The 22794-nt window shown below is 32.3% G+C and overlaps 1 protein-coding gene across 2 annotated transcripts in view; it reads left to right on the top strand.

Moving 5' to 3' along the window:
• TSC22D2 (TSC22 domain family member 2) overlaps window positions 1-22794 on the top strand; it is a 51591-nt gene that overhangs the window by 8434 nt on the left and 20363 nt on the right. Inside the window, exon 2 of one of the 2 annotated variants that reach the window (XM_037525809.2) lies at window positions 5151-5222. The exons of the other annotated variant lie outside the window; for it this stretch is intronic. Coding sequence (XP_037381706.1) covers window positions 5151-5222 — 72 coding nt within the window. The remainder of the gene's footprint in view (window positions 1-5150; window positions 5223-22794) is intronic. 2 annotated transcript variants of the gene reach the window in all.

The following is a 22794-nucleotide window of genomic DNA, read 5'->3' as shown; positions in this document are numbered from 1 at the left end:
TTGTGGATTGAAAGTGGTATTGCAGATACTCGTTAAGTAAATTGAATGCCCAAGAAGACATTGAAAACAACCACTTCTCAATCATTCAATGTTGTGCTCTTTTAGTAATAATTACTGGAATATAGGAATAACACTATCCTGCCCTCCAAGATTTCATGCTATATGAAAATAGTTATCAGATGCATAGTTTGATGTACACTATAGGCTCTGAAAAGTAAATATAAGGTGCTAAAATAGGAAACAGTTTAAGATATCACATCAGATTGGTGTGGGAAGAAGTAGTTAGATTGACTTCTGTTTAAGAATTAATTTATTCTCTGCATTTATACAGTTCAAACTTTAATCAAGAGTATAAATTGAAAGTCTGTCTGACACATCTGTCCTCCGGCCACCCAGTTTTGTCCTCAGACTATTATTACCAGTGCACCCTTTTGAGCCTAACTCTTGAACTGAATCTTAAAAGGATCATTCAGACTAGATCATAGATTAGAGAAAAGGTTGGTTTCTCCAAGTAGGGAAGAAGGCAGTTTGTGTAACAATGTGGAAGAATGAGACTATGTCAGATTTGGAAAATGTGAATAATTGATAGGAACCAGAGTGAAGCTTCAATGTCATGGTAAGAAATTGAGATTTTCATCATAAGTTTATGGTTGCTATTAAAGGTTTTTCTTGAAACTCTTGTTAATATGTATCGTGGACCCATTTCCGTATCTTTTCAGTGATTGTTGTATTTGTGTGTGTGTGCACGCCTGATTGTTGTATTTTTAATTAGAATCCTGTGGTAAAGTTATGTATAGGGAATACCTGTGGGAGAGAGGGAGTACAGGCTTTGAGTCCCAAAAGCCAGGGTTCTCAAGCGTTAGAATGTAAGCGTTAGAATGTACTAGTTATTTTGGTATACCTAACTTTTGAGTTTAAGTATTCTGTTTTTCTTTCGGTATTCTATTTTTCTTTACTCTGCCTCTATATTACCTTACTAACAATGAAATATTTGATACATGTCAGTTAATAAGATACTGTACCAAAACTTGATTTTATTTACAGCATAATAAAATCTATAACCATATATTAAACACAAACCAAGCTTAATTGTGTCAGGTTTTATGTATATGTAATCTCATTTGATCTTCTTAGCAACCTGCAAGGAAGTGTTTTCCCCCTGGTTTTTATGGGTTAAGGGAACTGAGGCTTTGAGGAATTGACTCACAGCTGTTAAGTGGCAAAGAACTAAATTCAGACCCAGGTTTTCTGACACTAAAGCTGGTAGTTTTGGGTATCTCCAGACTTAGTTTTCTTTTATTACCTTGCTGACTGTAAGATAGGAGGGAAGGGTTAGTTTACCTGTAGACACTGATCTATTGCATTTACCGAAGGATATTTTTATAAACATTTAAAATCCGTGGATGATAACTTTGGAGATGGCCTTTGTTGTGCCCTCTGTTTATTATAGAGTTCTCTAGTTTCTGTTTAGAGATCACTGAAGTTGTTTTAACATAGAAGTACAAGGTATTCATTGACTTCAAGGCTCATGTACCTTGTCCCTTAAGCTTCAATAATTTTTGTAGCTTAGTTTTGAGGTGTAAAACTGTATGTATGTTTTTCTTATCAGTAATAGTTACTTTACAAAGATAGTATCTCAGTAAAGCAAGCAAATGCCACATACTTTGAATCACCTTTCATGTACTTGAAAATTAACATGGCAGGCTAGTATATAAACTCAAAGAATAAAAAATAACCTGTGGGTTTTGAAAAATGTCTGCAAATAGGAAAACAGCACCTTCATTTAGTGAGTAAAATAAATTCAGTTTAAACTACAGTTCATTCTTCCTAAAAGCTGTTTATTGGCTTTGTATTTAGATTTGTAATTTAACTTGACATCAAATAGGTTGTTAGAAAACTGGTTTCAAATTTTACTGAACAGGTCGAAGAGGATTTATAGCCAAAACTGCATAATGTATTTCTTTATAATAAAGTTTTAACATGTCAGTTACCTCTTAGTGCCTTCAAATTTCGTAAGCTATAGCCTTGAAATGGCCCCCAATAGCAAGTGTTTTCCTTGGGCTGTTAATTTCCTCAATTTTACTCCACCCAAAACCAAAGTCTTTGATGATTAGGCCTTTGGGTATTTAGAAAGGACTCTTTTGAAGTTCTTGATTGGAAAGATTTCACTGGCTTGACTTATTTAATCTATGCTTGTTAATCAATGTTTTGAGACTCATTATTGTTAATATTTGCTAAAAATCTCAGTTTCTGTATAACATCCCAGCGAAAGTATTCTGCAATAACCCTAGAAATCAGAAATTTCCACTTTTATAATAAGAATCTAAACATTTAGAATTTTCTGTAATACATAGATTATATAACCCTGTGTGGCTTCTTCATTTTGCATATATGGAGAAAGTGGTAACTGTCAACTTTTGCAAATGAAGTGTATTTGTTACATGTTCTAGACTTTTATCTGTTTACAGTGCTTTATTTCATAGGTTCTTTTCACATCCCAAAATATATAACTGTAGATATTTTTTTCACTTATACATTTGACTTACAAGAAACATTTTATTATTAAAGTCTGTGCTGTAAAATACTGAAATTTCCCACCTTATATCATCTAACTTCATTTAAAACCATTATGTGGCATATGAATTTTATTCAAATTATATATGTATAGATTTATACCTATTTTTCCAAAGTTGGTGGATCTAAACTTCTTTTAAAGAATTAGCCTTAAAAATACATTGTATAAATACTCTTTAATGAATTTTAAATTAATGACTTGCAGAATAACTTCTAAGTTTACTCTTTGTTATTCTCTTGTATTTGCTATCCATCTCTTTGAGTCACTATTTATTTTAAACCCAGGGTATCCAAACAGACCTGTGTGAATAGCAAACTGGTTCTGTGGTCCTGGGTAAGCCTGGTAATAAAAAAGCTGAATTGAGTTGCTACTTGGTTCAGTTGGCTTTCATTTAATTTGGCAAGCTGATTTCTAAGTACAGTGAAATGGGGGTTAGAGAGAGACCTGACAAATATATCTTGAAAGGTTGTAAACTTTAAACAGTAGTTAATAGTCTCTTAATCCTTTCCTGAAAATAGTAGACTAATCACTACCTTTGATTGCCTTAGACCTAGTCAGAAGAAAAGTAGAAAAAGGTTTGAATGAATAAAAAGGAGTTGAAGTAGGGCAAACAAATAGAAGTACATATTCTAAAGACTCCTAATTAATCAAATAGTTGCTTCAGTGACATTCTAGTGTCCACTGTCTGTCTGCCTTTCCTAATTTGTAATAATCTAAGAGATAGGCTACTGAGTAAAATTTAAATGTTTTCTAAAAAAAAATTTTAATACTGTAGATAACATAACTCAAGCCTTAATCTGAATTTTGAAATTCTATTATTAGTTTTGTTTCATGGTTGTAAAATATTTTTCTTGTTGTACTGGTAACACTGCAGAGACTTTTTTTTTTTTTTTTAGATTTTTTTATTTTTTATTTATTTATGAATACAAGGACTTGGGTGTAGGCCAGAGATGCGGGGGGGGGGGGGTGAGAGGATTCACCAGAGACAGTGATGAGCAGAACAGGAGAATCTATGGAAATGCACTGCTGAGGGTATTAGCAGGAGAGGCAGGAGAGGCCTGCTGAACCATTTAGGTTAGCTCCCTGGCTGGGGATCAAACTCAGGCCGCAGTGGCTGACGATAGCTTGATAACTGCGCCACCAGGGAGGCCCTGCAGAGACTCTTTAAAGGCACTCAGAATTGCCATACTAATCTGAACCTCATTTTGATGTTAAAATAATAGCTGTTTATTGGCTGTTGGCTTATGCTAGGAATTTTATGTATAGTCTCAATTCCTCAGTTGCCTTGCAGGCTAGATATGAATGCAATTTAAGTGATAAAGACAGATCTATAGAGGTTAAAATTTAGCTCTACTATATGTTCAGCATAATCGTTTAAGAGCATAAATTCCAGGAAAGATTGCCTCCTACTAGCTCTGTGACATCCAAGTTACTTTTTTCCCCCACATTTTACAAGGACAGGTTTATTAGGAAAAGGAGAAAGAAAAAGAGGCACCTTCATAGTCAGCATGCAGGAGAGCCGCCCGGGTTATTTTTTATCTGACCCAATTTTCTTTATGTGTGAGATAGATATACATCTATCTACATACATACGTCTACATCTTAGGGTTATTGCAGAATTGTCTAGTGTACAGTAAGTACTTGGGTTATCATATACTATATTATATACTGTATGTAATATTAAATACTGTATTGTACTATGCAATATACTGTTAAGGATAATATATTTTTAGCTTGCTCCTGTTAGTCTGATATAGCATGGGTTAAGAATTTTAGAAGCGATATGGCAAATTTTGTTGATTCCTTAATGTACCGGTTAGGGGTGAGGGAGACTGGAAATATGCTTAGGTGGAAGAAAGGAAGTTTCTTCCTGGAGTTTGACCAGAAGAGCCCTCCAGTTTTTTCTAGTTTATAGCCCAAGGGAATGTTCCCTCAGGAAGTGTTGAAAAGGATGGCGATTATAGTGAATATGCTTTTAACCACTTAAGAGGGTCACAGCTTTGATGTAAGAAAGTTGCCATATAGTTGCAAAACCCCAAAGAAACCACATATTAATAGATTATGACAGTGAAAATTGTTTCAAATCCAATCTAGAAGAGATCTTATTGTTCATCATCAAACCCTAGCAAATTGATCCTACGAAGAATTTTTTATATCATGAAAATGTAGCTTATTTGACAACAGTACTATACCTGAGGACAGCTTTGGGATTTACAAAGGCATCTGATAGAGAGGTGTTGATTGAACCATGGTCATTCATGTACATATTTGTATAAGCATGTACACACACACACACACACACACACACACCCCAATTGGATACCAGTTAGTATTTAATTTTGTTGGTATTAGGTTTAGAACTGTGATCCTGAATTGTCAGGGTCCTCTGGATTTTCTCCAGGTTTTTAATTTCTTTTAAAATGTTTTTAAACAAGCTTAGATGGGTTTCCCCCTCATTTTTGTTAAAGCAATTACACTGTATTAGAAATCTAAAATCTTCCACCTTTTTTTGAAAAGTAGTGATTTTTACTATACTTTCTCAACTTCATTTCCATTTGATTCTTGGATCTCACAGGAATCCTTCAACTGCTTTCTACCAAGCGTTCCATTTGAACACGTTTCAGGAATCAAAGAACCTCTGGGATAGGTATGAATACTTAAGTATAAAATGCATACATGCAAAAGTGTATGCATGAATTGCTTTGCACTGTACTGTTTTTTTCATCATTAACTGATCTTTATTATTTGTTGGGGGGAGGGGAGAGGGGAAATCATATGGTATCTAGCATGGTACAAAGCAGCAAAATAAACCAAAAGGACAATGTATTTTATATAGACTATATACATATTATTCTAACTGTACTTTTAAGAATATTCATATTTTATTGAATTTTATGTTAAATATCTACTTACCCATGTGTATTTTAATATAAAAACATAAACCTATCAAAGTCATTTCAATTTTGAGCTATTTTATGTGATTTTTCTGTAAAAACCTTAGTGAAATTGGAGGAGGGATAAGACTAGGGTATCAAAGTAGTTATTGATTAATTCTTGGACAGAGACTTTAGCGTCAAGTAAGTTTGCTAGAATTCACTAGATTTGTATTACTGTTTTGTAAGTCCCCAAAATGGTTTGTTTTTTTCCACAGAAATATTATATAGATTATTTCTAAGTGTTTTAAATAAAGAATGAAGTCTTGGCATTCATTTATGGCACAAGATGCTTTGGTTTATCTTTCTGCTTAATACACATTTTAAGTAGTGTTCGCTCTATTCAGTTATTTTGATAATTATTAGCATTCCATCATTCTGTGTCTAATTAATAGAAATTAAGCATAAGCGATGTTTTTAAAATTCACACAAAGCTTTGTTAGATTCTTTTAACTCTGCCTGGCAACATATTTGTGTCCTTCAGCATAGTTTGGATACCACTCATGGCCTCTACTCCACCTCTTTCATTAGTAAAGAGTATTGCTAATAAGTACACGTACATGCCATGTTAAGACATGGTCTACATAGCCTAGAGATGGTAACAATCTTTTAATTCTTAGGCTTGATTCTGTGTGTGTCACTTTAAAGAAATTTTTTAACAAAGTATCTTTTCAGTGATATGTTCCTTGCTTACCTAAAAATGTTTTAAAATAATTACTTGTGGAACCAAGAGGTTTTAAAATTTGTAGTACCACAGTTATAAAATAGAATGTTTACTTGTGCTATGGAAATGTAAATAAAGTCATAAAGGTAAATTACAACATGAAACAGCAGGAAGGTTTAATCATTCAAATGCTTTATGAAATGTAGCCAGGGTGAGTACTTTGGGGTGGATTTATAGTTTTCCCTCAGAAAAAGGAAAAACAGTAATATATCTAGAAATGTATTAAGAATAGTTTTCAGATGTATGTTATGTTAGTTTATTTCAAATAGCTAACTTTAGTGAGCTGCTACATCAGTATGAATGATAGCTGTTATTTTCATCAAACTATGTAGAAAGTTTTAGCTTTACATTTTATAATTTGGATCTAATATTAAAAGATTGTTTTGTTGCCTTATAAAACAATCGTAGAAGTTGCCTACTCATCATTTGTTGTTACAGCTAAATACTCCATATCTGTTTTCTTTTTTAGATACCAGAAACATTTAAGGTATCAGAAATGAGGCAAGTTGCTGTATTGTAGTTTCTGATAGGTTGAAATATTGTCTCTACTGGGAGCCTATTGTCCAGAACCAAAGAAGTTAGTGGATACTTCTCTGTAGTGTGTTAATGCCAAAACATTATCAGAATTTATATTCTAGATCAGCGATTCTTCACTTTAAGTTGACTTGTTGGTACTAAGGTAACAGGCCCATCTCAATAGAAATTAAGGATTTGTTTTAACTTTTCAGGTAACTTATTAAATTTACAATTTAAGAAGAGCAGTAGTGACTAGCTTTTTTTGTTCTAATTGTCTGTAACTTTTATTTGACCAAAAACTACAGACTTTTGTTGGTATATTAGCTATTTAAGTAGTGGGAATGTCCTTTTTAATTGAAGACAAAGTTGACAGTTCGTGTTAAACTTCAAAAATATATTAAATAAAACTTCTGGCCTTGTTTGTGTTGGCTGTTACCACATTGCCTTGTTCATTTTTGAATATTAGAAATTTGGGAGTTTTTTTGTTGTTGTTTTTTCTTTTTTTTACTAATTTGGTAAATAAGTATTTTGCAGGGATGATTCTGTCATATAGAATCATTCGGGCATTTAAAAAACTATAAATTTCTACTTTGTTATAAATTTGCTTTTGAGTATTGATGGATGCCATATTTCAGACTCCAGTTTATGAAATCTTAAAAATCATTTTCAGTAAGGGCAGCTTTTAAGCCCTGTGCCAGTTTTTTATCTGCCCTAGAAATCTGAAGATACCTAGTTCTTCCTTATTTGAAAGACCGGAATCTTTTTTTTCCCTCAGGATTCTTTTGGCCAAGTATCTTAACTAAAATATAAGTAACTAACATACATTTCTCATTTTGAGTTAGATTTTCGAATGACCCCTTTTGTTTTTTTCCTTTTTAGAGTTAGCAAATTGAGAAACTTTTCAAGTCTGTTTCTGTCTGTATTTAAATATTCTTTCTGTTGATATTCAGTGCTTTGTTCTGTTACTGGACTAGAGTTTAACATATTTTCAAGCCTTCCTTTCCTTTTTCCTATAGGTGCCATCATTGTTTTCTGTCTTCCCTTTTTGTCATTTACAGTGTCATCATGGGATCAGCCAAATATAAGAACAATGCATAATGATAGCATAAAAGTAAAAACTAAAACAACTCATAGGAAGCCCAAGCTGTTTACATTGACTATTAAAATTAATAATAATGTGGCTTCCATTGTACTCTTTCTGGAGAGTATCTTACTGTGAAGAAGTCAGTTTTTAGGAATAACCTAACCTATTGGCACTTTAGAATAATAAATTTAAAATTTGACCTCTTATTTTTCTTTTTTAAAGAACTTATTTGTTAGCATTGCTGTGTTTAATCAACAAAATTAGTTTAGAGACCTATCCTGGTGATCACTGGGGAGCAGATTCTCATTGGGAGTCCTTTGTTTCCAAAAGCGTAAACTAAAAATTCATAGCAAACAGTTTTGCCCTCTTGTAAATATTTTATCTGTAAAGCCAAAGAGTACTAGAGGGCAGAAACTCTAGCTTAGGTTCACTCAAAGAAAAAATCAGATAGCTTATAAGGGTTTTTTTAACCTTATTGATAAACATGCAATATTGATGCCTTAAGAAGAAATGTATAAATGTAGTTAACAAATAAGAATAACAGTTGCTAAATGCACCATCCCTTTGAGTTGGTTTTCCCTATGATAGCACCAGTATATAGAGAAATTAATAGGGAAAGTCATATACATGGGTTATTAAAGCGAACAAATGAGTATAATTATAATAGGTATTTTAAAAGATTCCTGTCAGTTTCAGTTTAGGGTTTTTTTTTTTTTAGCAGTATTTTTTTTTTTTTTACATCTGTTTAAATCTAATTTAAAAATTACTGCATTTTAAAAGTTCTCTTTTAAATAACCACAAGTATTTGTGTTAGAAAAGGATTCTGGCATTTTCTATCATTTTCCCCTATAAGATTTTATTTTTGAAATTAGGAGCAAAACCAGTTAAGCTGCTTATGTCATAATACCACATGTACTCTCTGAGCCAATTTTCTTTTGCTCATCTAAGAAGCTTGTATATATCATTAACACCCTCCAATACTTGTTAACCCAAAATTCAGCTAATCTGATTTTTGAATGCTCAGTGATAGGACTTTGTAAAAGTCTTTCTATTGAATTGGTAGTTTCTATCAGACAAATATACCATTCATAAATGTGCAGCTCAAACTGAACACCCCTGTGGAACTAGCACCCAGATTATGACACAGAATATTATAAATACTTTCATGATCTCTTCATCCCCCTTCATAGCCCCTGGCCTAGCTTAATTTGTGATAATCACATCTATGAATTTTGTCTGTTCTCTTTCACCCAGTAATATGTTTAGATCTGTATAGTTCTAGATCTAACGTACATACTTCTAAAGAATCACCAGGGTACGTTACTTGTTGGAGATCATTACTGTTTGAATATTCTCCAAATAGTTATATTGTAAGTACCTTGAGGATGTGAACCTAAACTATTTTGTTAACCACCACAAATGATATTCTCTAATAATTTGTGTTTAGTACTTATATAATTTATCATCTGATTACATTTTTACCTTTTTCAATTTAAAGATATAGAAGGTGGTAAAATTAGAGGATAAGTATTCAGTGACTTGTTACCTTAGATGATATCTTAAGGACATGCTTATTAAATGCTCAGATGGCATAAAAGCAGGAATTCATAGCTATTATTAACAACATTTATAAATTTATTGGTTTGTAGCATGTACAGTCATTAAGAAATTGAAAGAACTTGTTTGTACATTCAAGGAGGTTAAAACTTAAGTTGGTCTGGTAAACATTAAATGGAAGAATTAGTTGACTACATCTTATACTATTGATTAGCAAGTGGCAGGCCTGCCACAAATGCTAATGTAATTTTAGGCAGTGTTTACAAAACTAAAATTAAAAAATATGGTGATAAACCTCTAACACTTCATTTCTGTAGGATAGTCACTCTAAATATAAAGCTAATCTACTTTCCTTATACTCTCCCTGGATTCCCATATACTTTCTAAAAGTAGATGGAACCCTTTGAAAATAATCTCCTATCTCTCCAATTAATAAAGCTGTCTTCCTGGCTGTTAATCAGGGATGCTAACGTTGAGTGAGGCTCAGAATCAGTTATTTTTAACATCCCTACTCATTGGGAATGTTATTCCTATTCCCCTTTCTTCTAAAGGTAAAAGAGGTTAAAAATTTGGAGTTGAGCCCCTTCTGTTTTGTCACTTAATTGAAAGTGATAACTATCATTTAAAATTCAAGTACTGGGCCTCCCCGGTGGCCCAGCAGTTGAGCGCTGGGTTGCGAAGCTGCCCGCAGCCTCTACAGCGCTGGTTCGATCCCCAGCCATCCCCTGCCATCGGGTGAGGGTCCCACATGGCATGTAGACCTCTCCTGCCACGCCCACTGCTCCCCTCAGCAGTGTGTTTCGTCAGTCTGCCTGTTCTCTCCGCTCTGGCTCTGGTGAATTCTCTCACCCTCCTACTCTTCTAACTGTACCCAGTGCTTGTATAAATAAATAAATCTTAAAAATAAAATAAAATTCAAGTACTTTATGCCTCTCAAGTGCAGCTGGAGGTACTAATAAAGACTTCATTTGTAGTAGCTTTTTCTACCTAGTTGGTGGGTAGAATTTGATCATTCAGTTAAAGAACTGAGGGAAAAGAACTGTTCCAGTTAGCCAAAATATTGTGTACCACTGTGAAAGTATAAAGCATATGTAATAAGGATAGTTAAATTTGATTAGTGCATCGTACATTTGAAGATGACAGAAAAAATGTTGGATTGGATAGAAATGAAAGATATTAGAATGGTAATGAAGGCCTGAATTAGCCAGTGGCAATCAGAAGAAATGGTTATCAAAGGGTAGAAATTATACTATTGCTTATGATAGGAAGCAGTCAAATTTGACTCTGAAGTGTCAAATGTAAATAATGAAGGCATGATGCACTGTTAGGAAGCATTAGTGAAAGAATCAGTTATGAAAGGAGAAATGTTGATGAGGTGTTTTTGTTTTTAGCTTGCTTTTTGAATGAGTTCAAGAGCTGGTAGAAAGTTAATGTAGAAATACTCAGGGTACAGCTAGGGCTATAGATCTGAAGCTTGGTAGAGAAGATAAGCCTAAAAGAGATGGAAGAATCTTTTTATTTCATTATTGTTGCTATTTTAGAATTCAAGCTTTAGGAAAGGCTGACATTGCCAAGGAGCAGATAACTCTCAAAGGGTTGAGCCAGGACCTTGGGAAACACATGTACATTTAGAGAAGAACAGAAACTCTAAAAGATAAGTGTCAGAGACTAGAAGACTTTGAAAATATTCCCTAACCAAAAACAAGTGGAAAATGTTTGGAACTTTACTTTGAAGCAATTTTGAATTTACAGAAAAATTGCAAGAACAGTACAAAGAACTTCAATAATATTGCCAAGATTCAACATTTGTTAATATTTTTTTCATTAACAGTTCTTTATTGTCTTAACACTTTAGCATCTATTTAATTGTAAATTGCAGATAATCTTATCCCTTTAACTCAAATATATTTTAGCATACATTTCCTAAGGAAAAAATTCAGCAGCAAAATTACCAAATTACAAATTTGATACTCCTTATCCAATATGTAATATATAATTCATTATCAGATTTTGCCAGTTGTCCCAGTGTTCCTTTCATGACCATTTTTCACCCGATCCAAAAGCCAGTGCATGACAACAGGTTACATTTAGTTATCAAACACCAATTTTTCCTCATATCTTACATAAATACATTTGTCTCCATAGGATTATTTAAAGTTTAAATATTCACCAAATATTAGCACCAAAAGAAGTGCTAATGTTCTGATTAAAATAGAAGACAAAAATGCATATTCCTCTCTAGTCTGTATTACAGGGAATGTTGCTGCCTAAAATCCAACTAAAATAACATTCAGATTGAGAGATTTTATAAGAGGACACCTTTTATTTCTCAAAGTTTGGGAGTAGAGGTGGATGAGTGCTGGGAAGTGAAGAACTTGTGTATATTCATGTGGGGTAAATCCCTTAGATACAGGGATTGGGGTATTCAGTTCAGTACCACTTATTTTTTCTGATTTTTGTACATGTGCTAAGTTGTCACTTTAATTATCTTGAGTTGGAACAAGTGATGTAATTTGAAGATGCCTTTGCTCATTACTTGGATTTACTTACAAATTATGTAATTGTTATCCTTTGTTTACTACAACCTCAACCTCTTTCATTTTATTCTGTTAGTTGTGTCAGGTGGCATATATGCTGCCAGGCATCATCTGTGTCTTATTGTTTTAAGTATTTCAGTGGATCCTAAACATTTCTTCTCCTCTCTCAGCTTTTCTGTGGCTAGCTGAAATTGGACAACTTATGCACTGACATTTTCAGCACATGACTGAACTTCAGAATTGGTGATGAGAAATTAACTGCTCACCCATCATTACATACTTAAGTGTTGACCACCTCCTCTTAAGATGGTAAATTCTCTCAACATAAATTACCACAGCCTGTTCTGAGAGGACATGGTAATTATTTTCAGGATAAAATTTCACAAACAGTTGGAAAAGGTGAAAACAGTAGTTAATGTCTCTGGTTTTCATTTTCATTTCACCAAATGGGTTTTAAGTAAATCAAACGTTTGAATATAACAGAAACTTATTTGTGCGAAAGTGTGTAAACTGATTTCCTAAGCCTAATTTTTTCCACAGAATCTAGAACTCTGTTGCAAACCATTTAAAGAAAAAAAAACAACTCTCATTGAACTTGCTCAGAGAAGGAAATTTAAATAGAACCTGAAATTGTTGAACCAGAGCAAACACATCTGGATTTTTATTTTTTTCATTCTAGTCCTCAGCAATTTAAAAATTTCAATTCGTGCCTATACCTCTTCGATGTATTTAATCCTGCAGATAATTTGACAACTTTTGGGGGAAAAAAGAAATATTAAGTTAAATTATTTTAATTTTTTCTCTTCATTAAGATCTGGGTTGGTAGGTAGTGGAATGAGAGAACTGTCATCTGATATTTTCTGTGTGTGTATATGTGAATTCACGCAAGTGCTCCTGCGCATGCTTATACTGATATTCTAAGTTATTCAAATCAGGAAATATTTTAGATTCTGTTATTTATACATTTTAAATGTCTTAGTTTCTGTGTTTAGGTTTTAACTTGCAACTTCCAAAATAGTTTTCATATTTGAAGGAAATAAATGTACACAGGTGGTAATAATTTAGAATACATAAATACCCTCAAATAGCATTTTTATGCCAGTTGTTTCCTGGTTGTTTTCAGTTTGAAGATCTTTGGTTGTAAATACTAAACTATGTAGAGGATGGTCATTGTGTTTTTTTTCTTTTTTTAATTGTAATTTTTGGTTTAGAAATAGGGTATATAACCTGTCCTGGAAGCCAAAAATACCTTTCTGCATACATCTGGTGATATAAAGATAAAGATATTCTCTCCTTAGATCCTCCTATACCCTTTGAAGGGGAACTAGGAGAGAGAAGAGTTGTAGTATTTGACTTGTCCAACTCCTGTTCACAGTAACTAGTAACCATTCAACTGGAAATACCCGTTTGTTTATAGCTGCCTTTTCTCTTTTCCATGTTGCTAACTTGTCCAGGAAATACTGCTAAAATGTATATCTGGGATGGTTATACATAACTTTTCTTTCAAGAAATGAGATACCATCTCTTAAAATTATAATATGTGATGGTATCTTAAATTTTAAGAAAATTTGTGTTTCTTTTATGTTAACTGTTATAGTTAAATATGCTACTGTTAACAAACTCGTGAGGTCTTTACTACATACTTTTGAGTAATAACTGGGTTCCATCAGCTTTGTTTTTCAGTTTTTATCTTCTCCCAACTCCTAACTTTTATTTTTTTATTTTTCTATTTTTTATAAGCTGTTTCTACTCCTTTTGATAGTATGAGTACAAATTATTTGTGAGTAAGCATGATCTGTAAAAAGAATCTATCCTGTTAGATCTATTTTTAAAGCAATGTTAATGAAATTTTTTAAGCTATATACTTTGTATATCTTCCACTAATAGGTACATTTGATACAAAGCATAATATAGTACACACATTTAGTCTTCAGCATAACTAGTCATGACTAGTTCAACCTCAGGTATTTGAGGCCTGTAATCTTGTATGTCTTTTTTTATGTGAATTTCTTGGAACACATTGTCTAGACTTCTTTTAGCTACTTTAGGATTGCTTTCTTTAAATTTATCTTTAATATATCTAGCCTTATTTTCCCAATACATAATCTGTGGAAAGTCTGTAATTTATTGGAGACATGTAGGGTTGCCCCACTTTCCTCTTTTCACCGTTAGGAAAAAAAAGCATTTCTGACCTTTAGAGAAGAGAAGCATTTGATTTATTATGTCTATGATTTCTCAAGGCAGTGTAGTGTAAATTTATTAAAGAAATGTGGTTTGTATTTGAAAGTGAAATTTTCTATCAAATGAAACTTTTTTTTTTTTTTCATTCTAATAAGAAGTTCCTTTAGGAACCCTTATGATTTTGTTTCATTTTGCCTATAAATTTTCAAATAACAACTTGGAAATTGCAAATCATCTACCTTTTGGCATGTAATTTTATTCTATCGTTATAAATTTGCCATAAAGTTAAATAAATGATGGTAAAAAATTTAGCTATTCCTGGGACTATGATTCTAAGAACTTTTAGTAACCGTCTCAGTTAAATGGATTTTTCCTTATCAGTTGAAAAAGAATGAATGAAATGTCAACTATAGGAAAAGTGTTCAGGATTTGTTTTTGATAGCAGTCTTGCCAGAAATTCAAGCTTATGATTGATATATTAGAATCATTTTTAAGTAAATATTCATTTATAGGAGAATTCTAATTTTAAATTAATTTTTAAAGGATGTCTGATTAACCTTTCCATCTTTAAGTACTTCAGCTACCCAATTTTATTTTGGATTTTTTATGAAGATTTCCTATTTGTTTGAATTTACTGATGGAAACTCTTCAGTGTAGCCCCAGTCTTTGGTAGGAACTAATTTTGAAAATGCTTTTGTTGGAAAAAAAACTGATACTGAAATATTATATTTTTTAAAAAATGTATACAACTCATAATTCCTAAATTTACCCTATGTTTATATAGTGCACACACCCTTTATAGTTTTTTCTACAAGTTTCATAGTAAAATAAAGTAGTTTTATATGGCTAGTTTAATTCTAAGTTCTAAAGGCTTTCCAGGCATTTACCATAACATGCTTGTTGTTAGCAAGCCTTTAACAAAGAATCAGGTGGTCTGCCCTTTAGATTCAGTTCATCAAAGCCTTCTGGACCAGCAGTCTACCAGTATTACAGATGCATATATTTCAGGAAACATTTGTTTTACTAAATATGGCTAAGTATCAAATGGGACTTGTCTCACAAGGGAGTAAATCATTAAAATAACATTTTTTAAACTGTGATAGTATTTTGGTTGATAGAAGTCGAGTCAAATAAAAACTTTCTAAAATATTATGATGATCAGATGACCACAACTTTAAACTATATTTTGTCATTCTAAATAATGGATTTTTGCCTTCACCAGGTGATTACATTATAAAGCGGTGTTTTGAGAAGACAATAAAGTTGTATGATTTTATTGAAGTCAAATGTGTTGTGAGATTACATTTGGAAAGATCATATTTGTAAGTTGGAAAAGTCCTAATAGTCCTTTGAATTGTATGAGAAACTTTTAAATGATCATGTGCAATAGAAAATTTTCATTAAAAGTTAAAATCTGTAGCAGCATAACCCCAGCCTCTACATTGGGTCAAATATTTCTGGACATAATTGCAGAGTTTCTTGTACAGTGCTGCCTTTGTATTTTCTATAGCTTTGCACATACTGGTCTTCCTTCTTAATGGCTTCTCCTTTTCCTGACCCATTGACCCTCCCCCTTGGACATTATATTTATTTAGGGGGCTAATTAATGTATAAATATGTGGGGTTTTCTGGGTTATCTTTGGCTAAAATTATAAGTGAGCATTCTTACCAGACGGAAATCTTACTATATTACTCTTCAGCAATTAAAATAGATGCCCAAGTGAAAACTTTCTTGTTAAAAGTTTAATAAATTTAAGATTATATTTTAAACAAAGTTTTACCATTAGTAAATCTTCCTACCCCCCCTCCCCCGTTTTCTTCTATGTCCATATGCAGATAAGCAGTAGGACTGCTTCTGAATAGGATACATTGTTATGTCTATTATGTAAAATACATAATAAAATTTTATTCTTTCCATCATGTTGTCTAATCTTAAAATTGGGGGTATAGAGACAGACTAGGATTTGGGTCTAAAAATTGGATGCTGTTTTGAGCATTTAAATGATACAGATTTTACTGATTCCAGTTACCTGTGCTTTAAGTCCAGAAACTCACATATGGATGCGGACCAAACAGTAGAACTCAGGTGCCATTCTGCAGAACAACAAAGCTGTCTATAGCAGGTTATGGTGTTAAGTGATCATGATCATGATCTTAAACATTAATTGGTTCCATTTCTCCTTGACTCTTTACTAACAAGTATTCCTGATGGCCTGAGAGTCCATGTTGAAATTTAAAGTTTTAAGTGTCCAGATCAAATATGAAATTATTTTACATTAAAAAATACTTAAGTACAAAATATCAGTTGTGTAATCATGGTAAAAACATAAAACTTTGCTATAAAAGAATATTAAAGGCTATTTGATTAAAACACTTATTTACTTAAACTCTTTGCTAGAATTTTTTTTAGAATTCAGCATCGGAGGAGGAATGTGACATAATAATGATCGAAAGCCGAAAGTTTAAAAGTTGTGATGCCCTCACATGGTTGGAGGGTTATTCTAGCTTCTAAGGACTGAATGTTGTCCACAAGAGTGTCTCATCAGGTCATAAATTGGTAAGACTTAATGGATTAGATTTTATGTATTATACCTGATGTTATTGTATTGAGATGAATATTTATGAACAAAATGAGCACATTGTATAAGAGTATAGATTTAAATATAAGGTAAAAATTGGAATTTTAAATACTTGGAGTATGTAATCCATTTGAAGTCTCATGTGGCTGATGGCCATATCTTTGCAGTGGTGTTTAATAAATAGTGTTTTAAATAAAGTGAAATCCTGTATTACCATAAGATTATTTAAATATTGCTATTGCATCTGTTGTAGATGCTTATCATGTAGTTAACAGCCCCAAATACTTTGTAGTTATTATCCCAGGAGATTTTTGAGGAACAATATAATCTTTTATTTTAAAAAGAAGTTACATCCATTTTCCTCATAAAATACAGTCTGAATTTATTTTATTTCCTTGGGGACTTTATTTTCCCTAGTAAAAGACATTTTTCTTCTAAATGTTTCTAAAATAAAAAATTTTCCTGATTCTTAATTCTCTTCCCAATTCTCTGAGAACACTTAAGATTCCAATGTCAAATGAAAATATACTAGATAAACATTTTTGTATGCCCTAAAAATTGAAACATTTCCTTTCAGAATTTTATTTTGCATAGACAAGACTGAAATTTTGTTTACATTCTTATTTTGCTTTGTTTTGCACTGCTGTATTTTGTAGGAAGAATCTTAGAATAATACACTTTAAATCAGGATGTACCTTTAATCTTCAACCTGAAGACCATCATACTTTGCCGATGGAAGAAAAAACCCGTTATAAGTACAAGTTTGTAGAAAAGTGTGGTGCACATAGCCTGTAAATCTATCAAAGATTATTTGAAATTACCATCTAAACAGGCTACCATTATCTATTTCTGTTTTTATTCTTAATCAGAGAGATGATTTTCTCCCCTGCACACACAAGCACATACACTCACACCCATTCTCTTTTGAATACTAGTCTCAATTGCTTCTGATATGATATCCATGACTTTGTGTTAATATTCTATAACCTTACCTTTCTTAAACCAGTATTTGCAATCAATGGTAGTCTTAAAGGAAACACAGAAAAACTAATAGTCTTTCCCTTACTCCATTCTGATTTGTTTTATTATCTTATAATAAAGCTACATTACTTTGGTAATTAGGAAAATAAAATTTTCTTTATGATATCTGTGTGTAATAGTCAAGGGAAGGACTCCAAGAGATTATGAACCCTTTGTAATCTTGGGTAGAACTTTATGTTCAGTTTTCAATGAAAGGTTCAGAACATTTGTCATAGATCCTAAGATTGGTAAGGAACACTGCTAGTGAATATTTGTATTCAAAGAGTAAGGTTTTTTTAGAACCTAAGTCTGTGACTAATGAAAGAAACTTTTAATGAGTACATTGACTCTGCAACTCTTGCTATAAGAGGCTAATTTATTTTAAGTGACCATTACACTGATGGAACACATTAGAGCCTAGGCTACTTTCAGTTAGGAATTTCATACTGTCAGTCTCTGTGGTCAAGTGTTGATTAGATTTCTTCACATAGGTATTTTCTATTGAGTGGTTACTATGTGTCAGGCTCTGTACTAAGTATTTTGTGCATGTTACCTTGTTTAATTTTCACAGCCATGTTATATAGATACTATCAGTAGCCTCACTTTGTAGAGAAGGAAATTGAAAAATTATAGAGATTAAGTAACTTGCTCAGGTCACAGAACTAGGATTCAAATCTTGCTTTCTAACTGAATTCTCAATTGTTATGCGAGTGTGCAGAGTAACCCTAGAGAACTAGAAAGATAAAGTAAGGGAGAATTTTACCTTCTATGAATATGTGAATACAGAAATTTGATTCCCTTTGAACTTAAATAATAATGAATTACCATCTATCATAAAACAATCTTTTAAAGCACTTGCCACAAAATAAATTTGATTAGTTGCCTACCATATAAAATTGTTTATTGCATTAGAAAATAGCATCTATTCAAATTTAATGCTTATGACTATAAAGATGTATATATTAGATAAGTACTAATACTTAATTGATAGTATTGTACTATGTGTAACCATTAAGGACTCACTCTTTAATATTTAAGATTTATAAATAGCAAACACTGGAAAGCATTTTAATAGCTACTTTGGGCTGCAATTATTTCTTGGTGTAGGAAGATAAAGCACATCTAAAACCCCCTACTAAATGCTACATCAGTTTCCTGTTTGCTCTTAGTTTTAATTCTAGTAAAAAATCTCTTTTATGTCTGCTTATGAAACATTTCTGTGGCAAAATTTGTATTACGGATATGTGGGTTTTTTTTAATCAAGCATCTACTTTGTTTGCACAAAGAATTTGCTGCTTTTGGTTCATTTAATTTTATTCTCAGATGACTGCCAAACCTAATAACCTTTCCCTATTTTTAAGTGTTTATAACATAATTTCTGTGTCTAAACACGGTTTACAGTTAAATCCACAGTGATGATATTGGTTAGAACAAAAACAAGTAAAACCATAGCATTTATTTATTCTTAAATTGAAGTAATGTGTACATTAAGTACAAACTTAATTTCCTCAGGTCCTTGGTTAAAAATGTACATCTAAAAAAAAGAGATGAGTCCTGTCTTGAAAACCTTCTTTTAGACATTACATTTGTATCCTAGTTTCTTTAGTAGTAATTTATCTTCTCAAAATTAAAACTATGGAAAGTTTGAAAAATAGAATATGAAGATTCATACCTAAACTAAGTTTTTAACACAATTACTATCTCAGTGTTCACATACTCTCTTCCAGATATATCATGGATAGTAATAGTTGCAATAATGGTTAATAGCTTTTAAATAATTTTTACTATTTCAAATATTTACCCATTTGTACAAATACTGATATATAATAGGTTTTGAATTTTATATTGATATTATGACAGGAATGTGGTATCTTCCCTTCCAGTTTTTCTTAATTCTCTGCTTGTTTCTTCTCAGTCCTTTTGGCATGCATTTCCTTTGTCCTTTGGTTTTAAGTATTGTTGGTATTCTCAGGATGCTTTCCAGACCCTCTCTTTCACATTCCTTATCTTGTTAATAACATTATAGATGGCTTTGTGTGTCATCTGTTTGTCATATAAAGCCATTCACATGCTCTAAGTACTCAAATTTATTACCTTAGCATTTCTCTTTATATTCAAACTTCAATGATCTCTCATAAGCCAGGTAATTACAGAGTACTGCCATTTCTCTATCCTGTGTATTTCTTTATCATCTCCACTCAGGTCATAGTCTTTCTTCTGTGGAAATGTAGCAGTCTTTTTTTTTTTTTTAACTATTTTATTTTATATAATTCTTACATCATTTTTCATTTTTGCACAATATGCATTTTCATTTTGGTTATATTCCCCATACAATTGCACCCCCCCCCTTATTTTGACCCTAATCCTTCCTCTCCCCGTCCCCTACCCTCCACCCCCACCCCCATAGTGTGTCTCTGGTTTATAGTTGCTTGTTGATTTTGATTTTTACTTTGTATTAATTAGTCTTTTTCCTGGTCCCTTATTTAGGTTTTCTAAATTCCTGCTATGAGTGAGACCATCTGGTATTTTTCTTTTTCTTTCTAACTTATTTCACTGAGCATGAGCCCTTCTAGCTCCATCCATGTTGCTGCAAACTGCATGTGTTTATCTTTGTTGATTGCTGAGTAATAGTCCATTGTGTATATGTACCACATCTTCTTGATCCAGTCATCTATTTTTGGGCATTTGGGTTGTTTCCATAGCTTAGCTATTGTAAATAGTGCTGCTATTAACATAGGGGTGCAGGTGCTCTTTGGAATTAATGTTTCTGTGTCATTTGGGTACTGGCTATGTTATTTGAATTTCCTAATTTGGCAAAATGTACCTACAGTTCTTTTTACTTGGAACATTTGTGTGGCCTTTGCTTTACCTAACTGGCACTTCCTGTATTAAACATTCTTTTTTGACTCTACATCTAGTTTGTGCCCTCAAAATATCCTCAAAAATCTTTCCCTGACTTTGCATTTATCACACTTTTAACTTGTCTGTTTTCTATAATCTGTCAACTATTTAATCCTGAGATTGTGCTTCTTACTGTAGCCCCAGCATCTGATGTTTAAATACATTAAAGCCCCTCTGGAATGTGTCACCACAAACTATTTTATCTGGAAAAAATATTAGATATTATTGTATACAGTCAGAAATAAGAGTCAGATATAAAAGCCAGATCACATAATTCCTAAATCAGCGTCTCGTGTATTTCATATTTAAATTTGGATCACTATCCCTTACTAATACAAATTATATAATTAACATGTATTTAGCAACTTGTGCCAGATACTAATACATTATCTCAATGAATACTGATCCTGGTTCTATTATTATCTTCTGGAGAGGCTAAATAACTGTGAAATCTAAGATCTTAAGTCTAAGTCTAAATCTAAATCCACTTTAAAGACATGGCAATTTGTATTGTCTTTATCTGATGTCATTAAACCAGCAAGATTTTGGGCCTCCTCTTTCTGCCTTCAGAATTCTTTCACTTCGTCCCTTTAGACTCCATTGTAATTGTCTACAGAAAATGGTATTGGGCAATTGAGAGAACCCACAGGTACATAGTTATGAAGTATAATTATACAATTACGTCTTTGGCTGTATTTACAAAACAGTTTTTTCCTAAACCTATGATTCTAAGATGGAAAGGTCTTAGTTGAGGTTTTTATCCAGAAGATCCTTAAAAGTCTTTGAAGCCCATTTTATTTTCCACCATGACTTCTCTGACTTTGTCACTGCCATATCCATATATAAAACTGCTGAGTTTCACTCTCATGATTTCAGCAGAAGTAACCTGAAAGTCCACAGAGCACTAACTTTTCTATTCCTCAGATTTTTTTTTTTTACTTCAATTGACCATATTATATAGAAATGGTTATACTTTCTTCCTCCTCACTAAAAACCTGTCACAAGGAATATCACCAAGAGGTTTTGGTTTTTTGTTTAAACTGTCTTTATGAGGGAGAAAAAAAAATTTCTTATGAGGTCTGCTCATTTTTGCTGTGTTCCAGTGACACCCTTCAAATTAGTCCCTAATAGTTTAAATAGCAAGTAAATTTCTTTTTTGTCTCCACATGATAAACCCAACATAGTTTGTGGCGAGCTTACAAAATATATAATTAGGTAATATGTTGAAAAACGTAAGTTTATTTCATCTTTTTCTTTAAATATTTAATATCAGTTATATGCAGAATGTTGCAGTAAGAAGAACCTTAAGATGGACAAATTTCCCACCTTTAAGGTGTAATTCAAGGGGAAATAGTCAATACAGGCACCAAATCAAAATTTATTTTTCTAAGAATCAGAGAAGTGAGACTGATTGGCATGAAAGGAAGAGAGCAAAGTGAATGTAGGTGAGGCATCACACTTCAGGTGAGTCTTTTTACAATCTAAGTTGATTTAACAAATTTCAGGTCATGATATAATATAGATTTTATACAAATTGATGTATGTAAACTATTACAAAATACTGTCATTCACCAAATCTATATTATAAAATTGTTAGTACACATAATTCAAAGACATGGACCAAGATTGAACTGAGAAAATGTTGTTAGCTGTTAGAAACTTTCTGTCACTGAACATGTACCTATTTGAGTATAGTTCTGCTTGAGTGAAAGAAAACCTTACAGCTCTTTAATTTTTGTAGTAATGCTATTTAACTTTATTTTTCTTTTTTGTCCACCAGAATCCCTTTTTTGAATTAGGTGGCTCTAAAACTGATTCTCAATTAGAGTAACCCATGGTTTAGAAACAAAACAAGACTAAAACTAGCCCCATTGTTTGATTTATTTTATAGTAATATTTAAAATTAAAGAAAGGCAGAGTTAGTTTAGGCTAACCACTTTTTTGAAAGTGGTCATCAATTAAATTAATTCAATTCTAACTCAGGGTCCTTTTGAAAAATTTCCCACTGCTTAGATTATTTTTATTCTAAGCAGTGAGACACTGAGATCCTAAACCAGAACAGTAGAACTCTATTAATGTTCAAGCTACAGAAATGCTTTGCTTAATATTAATGTAAGTTTAAATCTCAAGTAAAACAATTTTTACTAGCATAAGTTTTTCGAGTGCATCATATCTTTACAATTTGAG

This window comes from Talpa occidentalis, unplaced genomic scaffold, assembly GCF_014898055.3.
Source record: "Talpa occidentalis isolate TD23 unplaced genomic scaffold, MPIMG_talOcc4v2.1 talOcc4.4, whole genome shotgun sequence".
Classification (NCBI taxonomy): Eukaryota; Metazoa; Chordata; class Mammalia; order Eulipotyphla; family Talpidae; genus Talpa; species Talpa occidentalis.
The sequence above is the reverse complement of the archived record's forward strand: the minus strand, read 5'-3'. Positions and strand labels throughout refer to the sequence as shown.